At 42.5% G+C, this 18,595-nt stretch overlaps 1 protein-coding gene across 1 annotated transcript in view; it reads right to left on the reverse strand.

Moving 5' to 3' along the window:
- Nucleotides 1-18,595, reverse strand: part of WDFY2 (WD repeat and FYVE domain containing 2) — a 179,046-nt gene that overhangs the window by 16,339 nt on the left and 144,112 nt on the right. Inside the window, exons 6-7 of the mRNA XM_011988757.1 lie at nucleotides 18,282-18,394; nucleotides 7,020-7,146 (exon numbers count right to left, since the gene is read on the reverse strand). Coding sequence (XP_011844147.1) covers nucleotides 7,020-7,146; nucleotides 18,282-18,394 — 240 coding nt within the window. The remainder of the gene's footprint in view (nucleotides 1-7,019; nucleotides 7,147-18,281; nucleotides 18,395-18,595) is intronic.

An 18,595-nucleotide genomic window follows, 5' to 3' on the forward strand; every position in this document is an offset into this window, starting at 1 on the left:
AAGAAACCCCATCTCTACTGAAAATACAAAAATTAGCTGGGCATGGTGGCGCATGCCTGTAATCCCAGCTACTTGGGAGGCTGAGGCAGGAGAATGGCTTGAACCTGGAGGTGGAGATGGCAGCGAGCCAAGATCACACCACTGCACTCCAGCCTAGGTGACACAGCGAGACTCTGTCTCAAAAAAAAAAAAAAAAGAAAGAAAGAAACAAAGAAAGAAAGAAAAGAAAAGTCCAGTGCAAGATTCTTTATAAAAACTTCCAGGTAGGAGTGAATTTTGTGGGCTTAACACAAAATTGTTGGATACTGTGTGGCTCTGGATTTGCAAAGCAAATATGAGTGGCCTATATGGTTCATTAAGACTCTTTACTCTACCAATATAAATAATCAGGACTAACCTCCTGAGACCAGCCTGGTTTTTTTTTTTTTGTGTGTGTGTGTGTGTGTGATGAAGGATAATCACTGAGATTATTATGATCACAGGGGAGGAGGGGGGAAGCACAATCAGGTAAACTCAGAAAGACTTGAAATGGGTAAAAAGAGATCACTGGTCATCTTTTCAGCGGAACTTCAGGTGTTGTCTAGCACACTCTTCTGGGCTATCTGATTCTACAGGGGACTACATCTTTTAGTATTTTTACTAATCTACTTACAACTCTATAAAGAATACTGATATTATTGCAAACAAATCTTGTCCAGTGAAGACACACCTAATCCCACACCCCACCCTGCCCATGGGAGAAGCCAGCTGTGCGTCTGCTAACAAATTCATTTTCACATTCTCTGTTGCCTATGTATGTGTCTACTCTTCGGATTTTCCTTTGGACTGACTGTAACCTTTTACTCTGCCAGTTAATTATTAATTAATGCCTAATATAAAATCTTTGACATGTATTCATTTTGTAAAAAGCCAATTGGGTTTTCCCTATCTCTCCTGGTTGTTTTTTCACACTTTTTAAAGTATAGAATGCCACCACTGTGACACTCAAGGGCAAGAAAAATCTGTCTAGTTGCACAGACTCGTAATTGTATGATTTGAACTACATTTCATTTGTTGAGGCATCTTGATACACATCAATGATCTTGTAAAACCAAAATAAGCTACATAAGGAACTGCTTTGCCACTCATAGCTGGCAGCAACATTCAGCAACAAATACATAATTTATGGGACTCCAGTACTGTTAATATTCCAACATAGAAGAGTGAAACACAGTGATGAATGCTGGATTCCAAGTTTGACAATAAAGCTGCTCTAGACTTCTTGATTTAGGGATTCAAAATATAACCACCTTGCAGTTAAAAGCTAGGTGAGGGAACATCCCAGGTTTACAGGTTAAGGGTTATGAAGAATGAAAAGATACCTTCTAACATTTGTGTTTCAGCTGACATCACTGTAGCATTTATACTAGAAAGCATTTCAAAACTGGTCATTATTTCATGGACAAGTGCTACCATGTACTGCACTGCAAATGCTCTTACAAGTGCACAAAACCCCCACTTTTCACAACCACCAGGATCTGCCATCTATAAATACTACAGTTAGTGGGATGGCCTCATTTCCTTTCTCACCAGTCCTAGCAGCAACATATGTCTGTCAGGTCCAGCTATATAATTGGAGGGACTAGTGCAAAATGAAAATACAGAGTCCCTTTAAAAAACTCGATTAAGAATTACAAGATGGTGGCAGCAGCTCATTAAACCAAGTGTGAGGCCCTTCTAAGAATGGGGCCTTGTGTGACTGCACAGGTCACATGCCCATGAAGCCAGTCCTGTGTCTGATGATTAAGGGAGAGGGTAGAGAAGGCCTTACGTTTTTAGAGAAACAGATCTCAGACACAAGCTAACATCTGCCCAACAGTCAACTTAAGCCTTTCTTCATCCCTCAAGAGTAAGGGGAACTCAAATGTATAGCATTGTTCATTTCTTTGATGAAAAGTTTAGGTTTTTTAGTGGGCATCTAATTATGCGTCTACTACCAGAGATCTCACTCTCCTATACGCATAGGTCTTCCAAGCTCCAAGGACCAGAGAAGGCTGTGAGCAATCCATGCGAGTGAGGTCTCCCAGACAGTACTATGTAGGGTCATCCCAAGCCAAAGCACCCTAAAAGGGATCTGCTTCCTCAGGGATCCTTGGCCCACTGCCAGGCTAAACCTGAACTCAGGGACCCCTGTTTGGGGACACTGGTTTGAGCACCAGTGATGTTCTGCTGTTTGGTGGCAGGGTGAAGGTTTAGATTAGGCTCTCGTCCTCTGTCCACTTGTATTTCCTGAACCCACTGTATTTTAGTTCATGCTATTCTCTGTTCTGGGTAACCTCCTAATCCTGAGAACTATGAGAATCTCTTCATCTAACATCCAAACCAAGAGTGACCCCCCCCGCACTGAGGCCTCTGACTTTCCAGTAAAATTGGTGAACGGTGCCACCTTTGCCTATTTTCATACTTTGTGGAGACTGTAGCACATCTCCACAAAGGCAGGGCTATTTCCTAACTCACTTTTGTGTCCTGAGTATCTAACACAAAGTCTGGTATGTAGCTGGAGCTCAGTAAACACGTGTTGACTGAGTTTTGAATATATGTTAATATTTCCTTAGGAAATTCTACAAAGAGAAACAGTAGTCAGATCCCAAGGCAGGATTTTTGACTTGGAATTTTTATTAACAAGAGTAATCTTAACAACCGCCATTTACCAGGCCTGTACTCCTGGGCTGATTATTTTACATGCATTACATCATTTATATTTTTTGACAACCTTGTGAGGGTTTTTCCTTCCAATTTTGTCCTTATTTTAGAGATGAGAAAACTGAAGATCAGAGAGGTGCAGTGCCTTGCCTGAGGCTGCAGGCCATTGGCAGAAGGGCCAGTTCAAATACAGTTTGACCCGACTCAGAGGCCTGCACACTAATGACCACATTTTCCAGCCCTTCTGTCTTTGAGAAGATTCTACCTTCTATGAAAACTCTCATGGCTGGTATTTTGATCTATTATGTGTTTAGCTAAATAGTTAGAAATAAAAAAGACATCTCTTTCCCTCTATCCTAACAGTTCCCTAGCACCACAGTGGGAAATGCTCTTAAATCTCACAGATTTGAGCAGAAAGAAAGCTGTCATTTGTACTGATCCTTGTTCTCCTGTCCCCTAACCCAGAAGCTGAATGCAAGAATACTACTCCTTTTATAACTTTCAATGCAATTTACTCGATACAAGGGGAAAAAGCACAAATTCTCTCAATGTATATTTATTTACAAGTGGCCTATTTCTTTACCAAAAGGTTTTGAGAACTCTTATAACAAAATTCTCATGCGTGGTAAGAGCAGTAAGAGAGAAATCAAGAGCTTGGATTTTGGAAGGAAAAAGCAAATCCACAGACTGGAAGTGCCAGGGGCCCTGACTGTGACCTAGCCTCACATAAGCCGCTGAATCCAGTCTTGGTAGAGGGTTCCAATATGAGGAGTAGCAAAGATCTTTATTGGTGCTTCAAGTCAGGTTATATTAAATCACCATCAAGTCTTAGAAGGATAGGAAAACACTACTAGAAAGAAAAATTATGGGCATGAAGTTGGTCATGAAATGACAGTATTATATAAGAATTTAAAAGGGATCTAAAAAGACCAAGTACCGTTATTAGCTATGACAAGGTAGGCATGGGACAATAAGTGTCCAGGTTTATGTTTCGGTAACAATCATCCAACTAGTAACTGCTGCTTGCAAACATAACTGGTCCCGGAATCTGGAGCCTTTTTTTTTTTTTTTTTGCCCTTCCTCCCACAGAGCTAGCACAGCACACAATCACGATCCACTTGCTACAGGGAATAAATACACCAGAATGCTTCCAATGCAGATAATACCATATAAAAGAATACTTTCTTAGCTTTTTTCCCTTGGACTTGGAAACAGTTTCACTGTCATCAATCACTTTCTTTGGTGCTAAAGCGTTCTCTGCTTTATGGGATTTTTACACACCAAATCGAGCTAGTTATAAAAATGTCACATTTTCTGTTGCTGAAGGATGGTAAGCAGCTGTGGAACTCAGAACAGAAGACATGTGCAGCTGTCCCTCAACAGAATGGCTGGACATTTCCATACCAAGGAAAGGCAGTCTCCCTGTCCTGGGGAGGCCCGTCTGCTCTCCCCGGTTTCCAGGCTCACCAGTTATGTCCCCGATTTGGAACTCGGGCCACCATCAGTCACTCTGGGGGTGGAAGGAAAACCAGGAACTGTAGGAAAGCAAAGGGCAGCCTTGAGGCCTAAGCATCAGCAAACATCACCGGGCATGTTGGGGACCATGTGTTAGTCAATAAATGTTCACTTTAGTATCCCCAGTGCCTTACTGAGGGCTGGATATATCAAAGGTGCTAAGCAGCTCCCTGCTGGACTCAGTTAAGGTTCAGAGATCTAAGCTATCAGCTGGGGCTTAATAGTGAATATTAATATTGAATACTTCACTATTCTCTTCTAAAAATGGTCTCTGAGCTCTCTCTTTTATAGTGTTACTGCCAAGATTAAATGGAGTCTGTGTGTTTTGAAAGTTCTTTCACAAAATATTAGGTGCTACTCAAATACGAGAATCACTGGATGCCAGCAGCAGGCTTTCAGGATAAAGGAATGGCGGCTGCGAAAGTTGTTCCCTGCCTGCCTGAAAGTGGTCTCCTTTTCTGCCAGATGATCCCGAAACCTTTCCATGCCATCTCACTACTTCCGGCGGCTCCAGAGGCTTCTCTATCCCCACCCTGGCATTCAGATCACTCTAACAGAGTGACACTGATTGATGCTGAGGAAGTTTCCTCTCCTGGCTCTGTGACACCAGAGCCACCACTCCCCGGGGTTAAAACCTGATGACAAGAAGTCCCTCATAGAGCTTACTTTACGTATTACTAAGCTTGAATTGAATAAAGCACCGGGCAAAGGCCTTCTGCCCTCCATCCTGTGTAAAGCCACTTCTGCCTAGTGGCTCCTGATCTCAGCAGCCTGCCTGCTTACCTGTGCAAGTTCTAAGGGCACGATTCTATCAGCATAACTCCAAGCAGGGTTTATTCCATTTTCTAAAAGGACAAGTCTGTACTTAGAAACGGGAAGACCTATTTGTTAAAGTTTTGTTTTTCTGGAACTGAGAGACTTATCTAAACTTTATAGTTTTTCCTTTCTTAACAAACTATAGGGGTAAGTTCCCCAGACCCACATTTTCCATTCAGGTCAAGGGCCCTCTGCACACAGTGATGCTAGTGTTAAGCACTGCTGCAGTTCAGCATCTGGTGCATGAAATCGTGCAAGAGTGCTTGCAGTCTTTATTAACCACTGTGTACACATAAAACCAGTTAGGAGTTAAACTGAATGAGTCCAGTAAATATTAGTCATCTTCATTCAAAACCTGCATTTCGCTTCTCTGAGAAAGTCCAAGTTGGCAGGAATTATGTGGTAGATTAGATGATAATAGTGTTATTAAACACAACTGTGCTTTGGCTTCTTTTTTTTTTTTCTTTTTTTTTGAGACGGAGTCTTGCTCTGTTGCCCAGGCTGGAGTGCAATGGTGCAATCTCAGCTCACCGCAACCTCCACCTCCCAGGTTCAAGTGATTGTCCTGCCTCAGCCTCCCGAGTAGCTGAGATTACAGGCACGGGCCACTACGCCTGGCTACTTTCTGTATTCTTAGTAGAGACAGGGTTTCACCATGTTGGCCAGGCTGGTCTTGAACTCTTGACCTCATGATCCACCTGCCTCAGCCTCCCAAAGTGCTGGGATTACAGGTGTGAGCCACCGCACCTGGCCCTGGTTTCCTTTTTCCTTCTCTTACATGGATGATGTGAACTCTTTCTACAGGACACGGATGTGTGTTCTCTTGTCATAAAGATAAACATAAGGGAATGATTCCTCTAATGAACTGATGACAAGGTCTGAGTGGCCCCACAAGCCAGGAGTGACCCCAGACAGCTGTTCTGTTCTCCACTATGAGAAAGAAGGGCTTAATAGCTATTTCTCTAACACTAAATTCTAAAACTAAAACAGTTATTTGTACACGGGTCCTCCAAAATTTAATTAGTTTATGTCCAACAATTCCAAACTAGATTTAACTATTTAGGAGAATATTTTAAAACTAGGGTTTCCAAGCAGATTTGCAGGAAAAGCTAATGTTGCTTAAAACTGGTTAATTCATAGGAGCATTACACACAATTGTTTATGGCTGTCAAGGGTTGTTCAAGATCGTTTTGAAAACTTAACAAGCAAAAAACAATTCAGATGAGCACTAGAGTTGTAAAGCAGATCTAACATTCTTTTATGCAACAAGATTAGGCTTTGCCCCCAGGGACAGCAGGGCGTCTCTGGGTGTGGGCTGAGGGTCACCACTGGGGAGGTGCCTGGGAAGCTTGTCAAAGCACAGACCCACACAGCTCTGGATGGCAACCAGAATCTTAGCAGACAGGGACCGGGCATCTTTTCACAAATTCCTCAGAGATTCTCTGTGCCCAGCAAAGTTTGAGAACTGCTCCAAGGAAATGCAAGGCTTTCTCTGTACTTCCTTACAGCCCCCTAAAACCTATCCCTTGAGGAAGAAGAGCCTGACATGAATCAAGGCAAGCACTCAATAAATATTTGGTCAAGTACAAAATGTACTGTGAAGGATCTTACCTCTTCTCTTTTCCGTATGCTGCCAAGGAGCCTGAAGCCACATTTGAACTCAATTATATAAATTTTCTAAGCCTTCAGAGCTTGTATTTTTAAGCTCTTTTTTTCCTCACTCAAAGTTTTACTGCTATATTCTTCCCAGTTCTAATTTTTACCTTTTATTTATTCACTGCTGTTACTTTATTTTATGGTTTTTGTAAGCACTCTCAGACGCTCTGTGGAATAAAATGGGGTATAAGTATATAAACACAGTTTTACACAGTTATAAATCAAAGTGGCCAGTATTTGTGTTCCCACCGTGTTCCTTCCCATGCTAAGACCCTGCCATAGAGACTGAGCTGCACTCCTTTGTTCTAGTTGTCAGCTGAGAGTCTTTATGAAAGCACCAGCAGCCTTACTTGTGTCCTTGGAGTTCGATGGCTGTTCCTTTTCTCCCACCGATGTCCCACATGATGACAGAGTGATCTGAACTGCCTGAGAACAACACCCGCTGGACTGGGTCCCAACAGAGAGCAGTCACCCCACCTGAGAGGGCAGACACAACCAGACGTCAGTCACAAGGTAAGACTCTTGCCCACCAAAGAAATGTGAATGCAGCGGAGACAGGATCTAGTGCAGTTCCTGGCACACAATAAATTCTTGTGGCAAGAACAAACAAATAAGTACCCAAAGAGAAAAAAATTGGCTCCAAGGAAATTCCCACCCTTTAAGCATTTTTCACCAACATTTCATATACCATAAAATCAATTACTATAAAGACCAAAAGAAAATAAAAAAGACAATAAATTGACCTTCAAAAGGGAGACATAATTCTAAGAAGAATGGAAAACATTGCACTGTTTGGAAATATTAACCACATTTTCTTAACTGCTGCCTACCTCCCACCCCTGACAATGACAGATGAGAAGGAAATGGGGTTTACAAATGCTCAATTAGATTTTTTATTCTTGAATATCAGATTTAATTAGGCCACACTATCAGAATTTAAAATTATGTTTGCTCTTTGGGAATTTTAATTTACAGATTCCGGGAAAACTACTTATGTTCTTAAATGTCAGTTTCCTCAACTGTAAAATGCAGATGATGGTAACACCATGACCACTAGGACTATTACTAAGAATGATAACATCAACCCAGCCATTACCTACCTTCATAGGGTTGTGGTGAGAATTTGATCAATTACATAGGACCACTCTACCACTCTAAACTGTAGTGTGCAGTACAGAGGTGGGTTATTAGGATTACTCTAGTGGTATGGCTATAAAACATTATAATAGATTTTTTATGGTAGTCCCTTTGCAAATCAAACCCTTATGTACTGAGAACAATAATAATTTTTTCCACATAAGATGAGCACAAAGCCTGCAAATACTTAAGAATGTCAGAAATACTCATTTTTTTACATTATTAAAACATACTGTATTCTGAAAAGAACGTAAAATAGCTTCTCATTTGTTGGAATCTGATATTTTTCTTATTTAGATTATCCATTTGTTCTAATGAAGTGCTATACTTTAAGAGCTTTCAGGGAAGTTTCTCTCATACATTTGTTTCAGGAGAATATTTTCTTATTTGTCATATGACTCTTCTTAGTAAGATTTTTTTTAAGATCAAAAAGGGAGGAGGAACCCCAAACTCTACTATTCTGGATTATGCTTCCTAGCGTTTTCCTAAACCTGCACCCTATGCTGCTGGTATACACTCCTGCCCGTGTAAGAACAAACATGGCTTCCCCCAGTGCCTATGTGGTTAGCCACCACAAGCAGCCCAGCCCTCACCCCCGACCACCAACATTCCCCACAGCAGCAACCAAACACAGTGAGGCCGCTCACTGTGTTGTCGGTTAAACTGCATTGTCAGCTGAATGAGGGAAGGAGCAGATGAATGCAAACATAAAGATCATTTCTCCACTTCACACAAGTTCTTGCTTAAAGGTCACCTCCTCAGAAACACCCTCCTTGACTACACGCATCACTCTCCTGCTTATTGTTTTTTTTTTTTTTTTTTTAAATTGATTGTCTCCTGCCCCAGTAGGACAGAAGCTCTAGGAGGGCTGGAGCTGTGGCTTGTTCACCACGAGATCACCAAAACCTAGAATTCTGCCTGGCTTACCTACAGCAAGCACTCAATAAGCCCCGACAAATGGGCAAATGATTGAATGAAGGAGTGAGAATATGAAAGAAATGCCCTTGGCTTTGTTCTTGGCAGATTAAACAGGCATATGACATCTATTAATGGGTTAATATTAGATTAAATGGGTTAATTAGGTTAAATGAGTTAAGACTAAATGGGTTAATATATAAGCACACAAAACAGTCCCTAGCGCATGGGAAGAATGTGCCTGGCTGACTACTATTGTTAATGTGATGCCTTCAGCTGTTCGACTGCTCACGTCTTTCGGTCATGGAATATCCATGTCAAGGACAATCTCTGAGATGGTCTTGCTTGACTGACTAAGCCACTCCAACTGGGGGGATAGATAAGAGAAAAGTGGCAAGTGTTTGATTTCTCCTATATAACATGTGAAATGGGTAGCTCAGGTTCTTTAAGGCATCATGATCAGATTTAATAATGGTGGGCACTGGTAAAAATAATGATTAGAAAGGTTTACTAGACTCAGTTAGAAAGACTTAATTGTAAGGGTTGTTCATCCTGTCAGAATCAACATGGAAATATTGAAATAGGGTTTACCATGACCCAGGTGACAGATACCTTTAGACTTCCCTGACCAATATACACCTACACATCTAAGAACACATCTAAGAACACTGCACCATGGGGCCGGGTGCAGTAGCTCACGCCTGTAATCCCAGCACTTTGGGAGGCTGAGGCAGGCGGATCACGAGGTCAGGAGTTTGAGACCAGCCTGGCCAATATGATGAAACCCCGTCTCTACTAAAAATACAAAAATTACCCAGACGTGGTGGTGTGCGCCTGTAGTTCCAGCTCCTTGGGACGCTGAGGCAGAAGAATTGCTTGAACCCAGGAGGCAGAGGTTGCAGTGAGCCAAGATCACGCCACTGCACTCCAGCCTGGACAACAGAGTGAGACTCCATCTCAAAACATAAAAAACGAAAAACAAAAAACACTGCACCATGAAGATCCAGCTCTCTGCCTTCTTTGTTGGGAATATGGGATGAGGATGGTTTATGGGCATAGAAGAGAAAGTTTGGATATAGCATTATAAGTGTACAGGCTCTGGAACCAGAATCTAGTCTTAAATCCCAGCTCTATCTTTATTAGGTATAGGACCTTGGGCAAGTTATTTAATGTTTATGTGCCTCGTAAGTCTCATCTGTAAAACAGGGATGATAACAGTACCTAACCCACAGTGTTGTTGAGATTAAACGGGTTAATATATATAAGCACACAAAACAGTGCCTAGCACATGGGAAGCACCACTCAACAAATGTCAGCTATGATTACAGTACAGGAGACCTCATCTATACAATCTCTGTGACAATGTCCTTTGTTGAGTCAGCCTTAAGGCAGTGACCAGCTTATTCTATGCTATCCCAGCCATCATGAGATCAATTAAGGTTTTAAAAACAAGACCAGTCTCTAGCTTTGCCACATTATATCAGGCCAGAAGGGGCCAGGGCTAGGAAGGGGAGTTTTTGGTAACACAGAGAGTTAGGAAGGGGAATAGATAATGTGGTTAAAGCAAGTCAGGGTATATTCATCAGGCCCTCCCAGGGCCCAGAGTGGAAGAGACAGAAGGAAAAGCTGCAAGACAGGGAGAAGTTTAGGATGGTGTAGGGGGTAAATAACTCTGGGGTCCTATGCCTGCTCTATGTAAATGTCCTAACAACGAGGTCATTTGAAAGTTGGCCCATAAATGATAAATCACAGCATTCATTTCAAATCAGTTCAACAAGCATGTATTGAGCCTCTTCTATGTGGAGGAACTGTGCTAGGCTCGGCAGACACAATGAAATAAGACTTAGACTCTACCCACCAAAAAACAATAAGATGATGGATTACTTTTGAGAACAAGAAGGGCATGCACATTATGTTTGGTTGAGCCACTCTCTTACGGGATATGTGACTGCTTCCCCTGTCTGGAATGCCTGTCCTGCCTTTTATCACCCAAGTAACTTTTTCTCCCTCCAGGAAGCCTTCCCAACACCTTCAATCCAGGTGAGGTTCCAGTCTCTGTGCATATCTCTATTGTTACACAGACCCCACTATATTGATCTTGGTTGGATTATAAGTTGGGTTATGTATCTTTGTATTCCAGCACAGCACACAGTGACTGGTATGCAGGAGGTGCTCAATAAATGTTTACTCAACTGATCTGCTGCACTGAATGACAGAGAGGAATAGGAGGACAATAAGCAAGAGGCATCCAGGACAGCCTGGGATGGGGGCTGGTGGGAAGGCTGTGCAAGACACCAAGGGTCAGAGATGCAGTGAGGAGAGGTGCTGACGGAAATGGCCTCTCCCTTCTGAGGGAATTTTTCCTGCATCTCTCTGCACACAGGCCTTCCTGATGAACTGTATAGTTCTTTCTCCTAACACTTCTGGCAGCAGAGGAAGTCAACCACCTTCAGCCAGCCTGCATTCCAGGCAGTGCAGACACCTACCTCATACCCCAACCCACACTGGGGGCAGAGTCCAGGGCTTCAATGCTTGTGGTTTTCCAGTGTTTCTATTTTAAATGACAAAAAGCATTTCTTCCATTTCATCTGACTTCATTTCAAGTTAATCCATCTTTCTGGTCCCTTTCAGCGTTTCATTTTACGCTTCCCCCTTCCTTTGATCTCCCTAATATGACCTACAGAATAATTTTTAAATTAAAATGCTTTAAGTCTTAAAAATAAAGTTTTCTAGTTATTCTTTAGTGGGCACAGGTCTTCTATTAAGGATGATGAAAAAGTTCTGGAAATGGATAGTGGTGATGGCTGTACAACACTGTGAATGTACTTTATGTCACTGACTTGTGCATTACTTGTACACTTAGAAGGCTGAAACGGTAAAGTTCAGGTTATATGTATTTTATCAAAATAAAAAATTTCCAAAATACTTTTAAAATAAAAGTTTTCATAATTATACAATGTATACTATTATATACTCTCATAAATATAACTGTTAGTGGCTGGCTAATATCTCCCACGTATGTATCTTATTTAAACTAGTTTTAGATTTTTCTCAACTTTTAAGTATAAATTTTTCCAAGATGAACATTTTTACACACACAACTTTGTTCACATTTCCAATTAGTTAGAAGAGAATCCCAAACATAGAAATGAATCTGAGAGTATAAATATTTTTAGAAATTTAATATATATTACCAAAATGCTTAGGGAACTAATTTTTTTGAGACTTTTACCACATACCTTGCAAAAGTGAATGATCACGTGCAGTGTTACAAAATCAGGGTTGGAAACTGCTGGGTCTGTCTTTCCCAGAGTGTGATCTGGTAACTCAGCAGAGGGAGTGTCACACCACACCCTCAAGGGTAATATCTGCAGGCCAACATGAGGCTAAAGGAGACTAAGAGCCTGTTGAATACAATATCTGATCTTTTGATTGCTCCATTTTGCTCTAGGGTGAAGTGACAAGGGTTTTTGTCAAGCTAAATGCCCTCCGTCTCTAGACTACATCTTCTTCCTGAGATCCGTAACTCTTCAGCCGGCTGTCTCTTTGCTGCCACCCCAGGGACGCATCACAGTGCTATTCTCTCCCAGACCTGCTCTCCCAGCAGTGCTCCAGGTTTCAGGAAATGCCATCACCAGTCAATACATGCTCCACACAGAAGCCTTGGGAGTCACTGCTACCCTAGTTGCCAAATGCTGCTGACCCCTGCTCTCCAAACAGATCTTAAATCTCCTCCACTTGTCTCCACACACACTGCTGTCCCCCAGTCCAAACAAAGTCAGCGTTCTAAGGGTCTCCAGCAGTAGCCTCCAGCAGTAGCCTCCTAAACAGTCTCCCTCCATCCATTCTGTTCCCAGTCAATCTACCACCTACTGCTGCCACAGTGGCTTTTTAAAATGCAAACCATGTCACTACTCTGTTTAAACTTCATCACTGGTTTCCCACCTGAGAATAATGCCTGAAGCTCCTACCACTACTTGTAAGGTCACCTGCCTTTGGGTGGTTGCTAACATTTTCCCACTCTAGGCTGCTGTTCCGGGTCTGGAATGTTCCCACCACCTACGTAACTCCTTTTTCTCCTTTAAACACCTTCTGGCTGGGCACAGTGGCTCACGCCTGTAATCCCAGCACTTTGGGAGGCTGAGATGGGCGAATCACGTGAAGTCAGGAGTTCAAGACCAGCCTGACTAACATAGTGAAACACCATCTTTACTAAAAATAAAAAAATGTGATGGGTGTGGTGGCGTGCACCTGTAATCCCAGCTACTCAGGGGGCTGAGGCAGGAAAATTGCTTGAGCCCAAGAGATGGAGGTTGCAGTGAGCTGAGATCGTGCCACTACACTCCAGCCTGGGTGACAAAGCGAGACTCTGTCTCAAAAAAACAAAAACGAAAACAAAACACTTCTTTGGGAAGCCTCCCTTTAATTATCTGCAAGAGGAGAGGACCTTCTGTTATCTGCTTCTAAAGAAGCCTCTGTGCGCATCACGGCTCCGCAGCACCTGCTACTCATAATGTTTGGATGAATTCTCTGTAACCATTGGTCTAATGCATGCATTCCATGCCGGCTGGAAGATGGATAAGGGCAAAGATGATGCTTGTTTTATTCACCCACATATCCTGGCACCATCGTATATAGAGAGAGTGGATGACTGACTATGGATGACAATTCACATCTCTTGACCTGCACTTTATATACACTGGATCTGTGTGAGTCTCCACTGTAAACAAAAATTGAAGTTCTAAATTATATGAACTTGCCTCTTTACATTGAACTGTGACTTTCTTAGTTTGTTTAGTTTCTTTTGTTATAGTTACACTGTTCCCCCTTCAATGATTCCCCTAACAGCTGATGAACAAGTCTGCATTTAATTATTCATTAATTAGTTTGCTTTGGCAGATTTACATTCAAGCCCTCCTGTTTCAAATATGTTCATGCTAATAAAATAATTTCTTAGAAATAAAAGAAAAAAGATTGTATTAACACTATTAATTTCCAATGGTCAAAATATGATTTTTGGCCAGGTGCGGTGGCTCATGCCTGTAATCCCAATACTCTGGGAGGCTGAGGAAAGTGGATCATTTGAGGTCAGGAGTTTAAGACCAGCCTGGTCAACACGGTAAAACCCTGCCTCTACTAAAAATACAAAAATTAGCCGGCCATGATGGCGGGCACCTGTAGTCCCAGCTACTCGGGAGGCTGAGGCAGGAGAATTGCTTGAACCTGGGAGGTGGAGGTTGCAGTGAGCCAAGATCATGCCACTGCACTCCAGCTTGGACGACAGAGCGAGATTATGTCTCAAAACAAAACAAAACAAGAAAAACAAATGCAACTCCTCTAAGTTAGTTTTTGACTTTTTCACAGAAATACATTCTACTTTCTGCAGAAATAGCAAAGAACTGTGATATTTGGCATTTAGCTCCAGAAAGAAAGCCAGTAGAGGGAGCATAAGAACATAAAACTAGTTTCCTAAATCCCTAGAGATTAGAAAAATGTTATGCTTTGGCCTCTGGGCATGACTACTAGGTCGATTCCCTCATTAACCCACATTTTTGTATGACCTTCTGTACTGTAAGAGAGAATGATGGGGTGAAGGGCTATGACTCTGGACGCATACTGAAGACCTGCTTCTGAGTTTGCATCTGGAGTGATGGGACCTCCAAAGCTGCCCTTTAATGGAACTGGATTAACTTTAGGGTGTTCATTTTGTCCTTACAAAAATCTCTTTCCCAGAACTGAGACTTGCTGTGTTTGGGACCTCCTAGGGCCCAGAATGAGCCTACCACTTAGGAAGAGCTCAACAATATGTCTAAATCACCATGGACTCTCTTACAGGTCCTCACTCTAGCTTTACAGGAATGAGCTGTATTGCAGCCACATTCGTGATGGGCAGATACCACTGTTTAGGAACAATCATAAGGTAACATCTGACCTGCTACATTTGCCTTCCTGTTAGTTAGCGACCTTCCTGAGCCATTTCCTGTTTTTCTCAAATATATTTCTTGATAAAAATAAAGTGAAAATGCTTTAAACTCTTTAGGAAAGATAAGACACAATACCAAGGTCATATTTCGTATCAGAACAAGCCTGCAAAACATGGGACCCTTGAACCACATGTGGCTGACAAGAGTGCTTAGAAGCCGCTACTGTCCTTTTCTGACCTGGAGGCAACAATACAAAACTCAGAGGGCTCCTATCAGCCACCATACTGTGAGTGGGTGCGTGCCTGATTACTGAAGAGTCAAGAGGTCAGGCTGAAAGCCACCTCTGCCTAAAGCGAACCTGGGAACCATCAGGTCCATCACTAGGCCTGCGGAATGCACCTCTGAATTCTACCTTGAATCCACCCACTCCTTGTTTTCCCACTGTCACAGTCCCCTCTCAAGGGACACTTCCCTACTAGCTTTCCAATTCCACTCTCTACTGCCAGACAACCTTTTAAAATCCAATCAGGTCACCTTCTTTGCTTCAAACTCTTTAATGGTCTCTCAGTGACATCAGGATAATGCCCAGCACGGTCTCAGTGATGGGAAGTGACTCTTGCTTTCTGGCTGCCCCTCCACCCTGACCTCCCCTCTCCCTCCCTCATACCCAGTGCTTCCGCCATAAAAGAGTGACTAGCAGTTCTCAAGAGAGCCATGCTCTTGCACATCTCCTTGCCTTGAACACGCTGGTTTTCTCTGCCTGAGATGCTCTTCTCAGTTGTTTTCCATGAACTCAATACTTACTCATCCCCAAAGATCTCAGGTCAGGCAGACTCCCGAGGAGGCCGTTCCTAACCGCCTCCACCTCCTTCGAGTGGGCTGCCCTTCTGTGCTCCCGGAAGCGCAAGGTGCTCGCTCCCACCAGCCCCTGCCAGCATGCACTAGAACTGTGCTTTAGTTTTTGTCTCTCACTGGGTTGTGAAGAATTTGAGGATAATGACAATTTTACTCTGTGACTGGGAGGAATGGCTGAGATGACAAGGGACGGCACAGAGCATAAAGAGAAGAGGATCCAGGGAAGATCCTGGGGACACAACCGACCACAGGGGAGCCCGAGAAAGCCAGCAGCATCATAGAAGAAAAGCCAAAGGAAGGCAGTTACAGCCAGAAGGAATGGCCACAATGTAAAATGCTGCTGAAAAGTTAAGTACGACAAGGTTTACAACGTGTCCCAGCAGGCCACTGGTCACCTCAGGGACAGCAGTTTCAGTGGCATAGTAACGACAAACCAGATTGCAGGGAGCTGGAAGGCAAATTGGAAGTGAAAAATGCGAAGCAGCTGGGAAAATTATATTCTTCTAAGAAACACGGCTGTTTGCTACAACTTGGATGAACCTTGAGGACATTATGCTGAGTGAAATAAACCAGTCACAAAAGGACAAATACTGCATGATTCCACTCTTATGAGTCACCTAGACTAGTGAAATTCATAGAAACAGAAAGCAGAGTAACAGTTTCCAGGGACTGGGAGGGTAGGGGGAGAGGATGGGGAGTTCATGTCCAAGGGAACAGAGTTTCAGTTTCACAAGATGGAAAAGGTTCTGGGATGGATGGTGTTGATGATTGCACAACAGTGTGAATGCAGTTAATGTCACTGAATAGTACATTTAAAAATGGTTAAAATGGTAAATTTTATGTTTTATACATTTTACCACGATTTTTAAAGCATTGCTATTAAGAGAATAAGAAGGAACTTGCTATAAGACACGGGATTGAGAGGGTGTTGGTTTGTTTTTCTACCAGAGGCAAAAAACATAAGCATGTTAATAAATTGAAAAGAGTTAGTCAAAAGAGAGACCAAGGCAATCCATTTTGGTAGGGACACCCTGCGAATAGCCTGGGGCCAGAGGAAGGCAGCTCTCCTGCACTGAGGAGAGGAGAAGTGGCGAGAGAAAAAGTTTGTTTGTTGGGGTCGGGGGGCTATACAGTGGGCAAGAAATACTTTTTTTTTTTTCTTTTTAGGCTTCTATCTGACAGCTTTTGAAGGAAGAGGCAAGGAATGAGATGGGGATGGGGGCTTGGGAAGGATGGTGAAGGTCTCTGTTTAGGGGCCTGGAAGAAGGAGCGAACTGAGGACAGGGAGAGTGATTATTAGGCAACTTCATAAGTCTACACAGGAAATCCTGAGTGTGCAATGGTAATGATGGTCTAAACCTCAAGGCAGTGTGACTACTATAGACCCAGCAGCTGGCTGCACAACAAGAAAAGGTGGAGAGTTAGTCTGAATCAGACAGGCTTGCCAAGAAGGCAGAATATTTACATTCACAGAACTGAGAATGCTGGGAAGGCATGGGTGAAGCGATGCACCACTGGGAGGAAAGGTGATGCAGGGGCTGAGACGCTGGAAAAATGGAGGGACCACAGGCTGGAATGCGCCACAAGGGGAAACAGTAAGTGGAATGAAGAAAGGGTGTAGGGAATTGGAGAATGAGGAGGCTGAAGTCTGCGTAAAGCACAGAAGTTTAAGACTTCTGAGGTGGGACAGTTCTGGGTCCTCCACAGAACCCCAGGCCCAGTCTTGGCCAAAGTGTAGGTGAGGGTGTAAGTGGCTAAAAAAGAAATTCAGTCAGGGAAGACCAGGGTCCTATCCATAGGGGATATTTCCATGTGTTCTTCCTCCCAAAGGCATAAATAATTCAGATGATCTTTTATGAATCTTCTTCCTTGTATTCAATTTTCTCCTTACTATATGTTTCTTATTCTAGCATTCCATTTCCCTTTAGGAAGCCCCTTATGATCTAGGTATTATCCAATTTTATATCCTCTTTCCCCTACTTTTTTTCTTATCGACATCTAAACTCAGTATTATCTCATTTTACACAAAATCATGGGTTGGTAGCTGGTAGAAAACGGAAAGGCCCTTTAAGAACCATGAAAACTGGCAATGACTCATTTTCTAGGGTCGATATGTTCTAGAGTCAATAGTACATGTTAAAACTACGAGTAAAAAATTAATCATCATCATTGATCAAGTCTTTCAAAGGCTAAACATGAATATTTTATACTACCTTGCTTAAATGACCCTGAGCACAGCAATAACGTAAAGGGGACCTTAGGTTTTAACCTGAAAAGGATATGAAGGAAGTAAAGTTGGAGAGGAACTTGAGCCTTTTCACAAAGTCTAGCTACTCATGAAGAATATATCTGTCTTTCCATTTGACTTGGAAGTGGGAATCTTTCTTGTACACCATCTTCTAACTCCAGGAAAGGCAAGGTCAGACCAAGGTAGCTGTCTTTTTGGCCTTCTGGGGTTTCAGCCGTCTGAAGCCACATGCTCTCAAACAATGCCTCATTAATGTATGCCAACACTGGCTTTCTCTGGTGCAATATGACAGAGAACCAAATTATCAACATTTTCAAAATAGATTGGTTTCTCTTTTGTTTGGATTATACAGAAAAATGTTTGACGTTATATTTTACTGAACCATTTTGAAATCAGTTAAGCGTATCATGTGTATCTTTGCACAAGCATGGACTGTACTTTGCCACTTTCAAAACATATCTGAACATCAGGAGATGCAGCAGGCGATATCTCACTGTGCTATCAGCATATGATGATTTTGCTGTTAATCGTACCTGTGTGTCCTCTGAATGTTGTGACCAGGGTGCAGTTTTCTTGCTCCAGTTTGAGGATTGTTACTTGGCCTGAGTGGTCACCAATAAACACATGCCGGGTTTCAACATCAAATCTATCATGTAAGCATTAAGGATTGTTTCTCAAAATTAAATGGGGGAATTTACAATGAAGAAACAGGGCATAAATGTAACAAGAAATACGCAAATCCCATCTGAGGAAAACTTGAAGACAGTGCTGAACGACACAAAAGTGAACTTAACCAAATGAAGGACATACTGCATTATTGGACAGTAAGACTTAAAAATGTCACTTC

This window comes from Mandrillus leucophaeus, unplaced genomic scaffold, assembly GCF_000951045.1.
Source record: "Mandrillus leucophaeus isolate KB7577 unplaced genomic scaffold, Mleu.le_1.0 Scaffold338, whole genome shotgun sequence".
NCBI lineage: Eukaryota > Metazoa > Chordata > Mammalia > Primates > Cercopithecidae > Mandrillus > Mandrillus leucophaeus.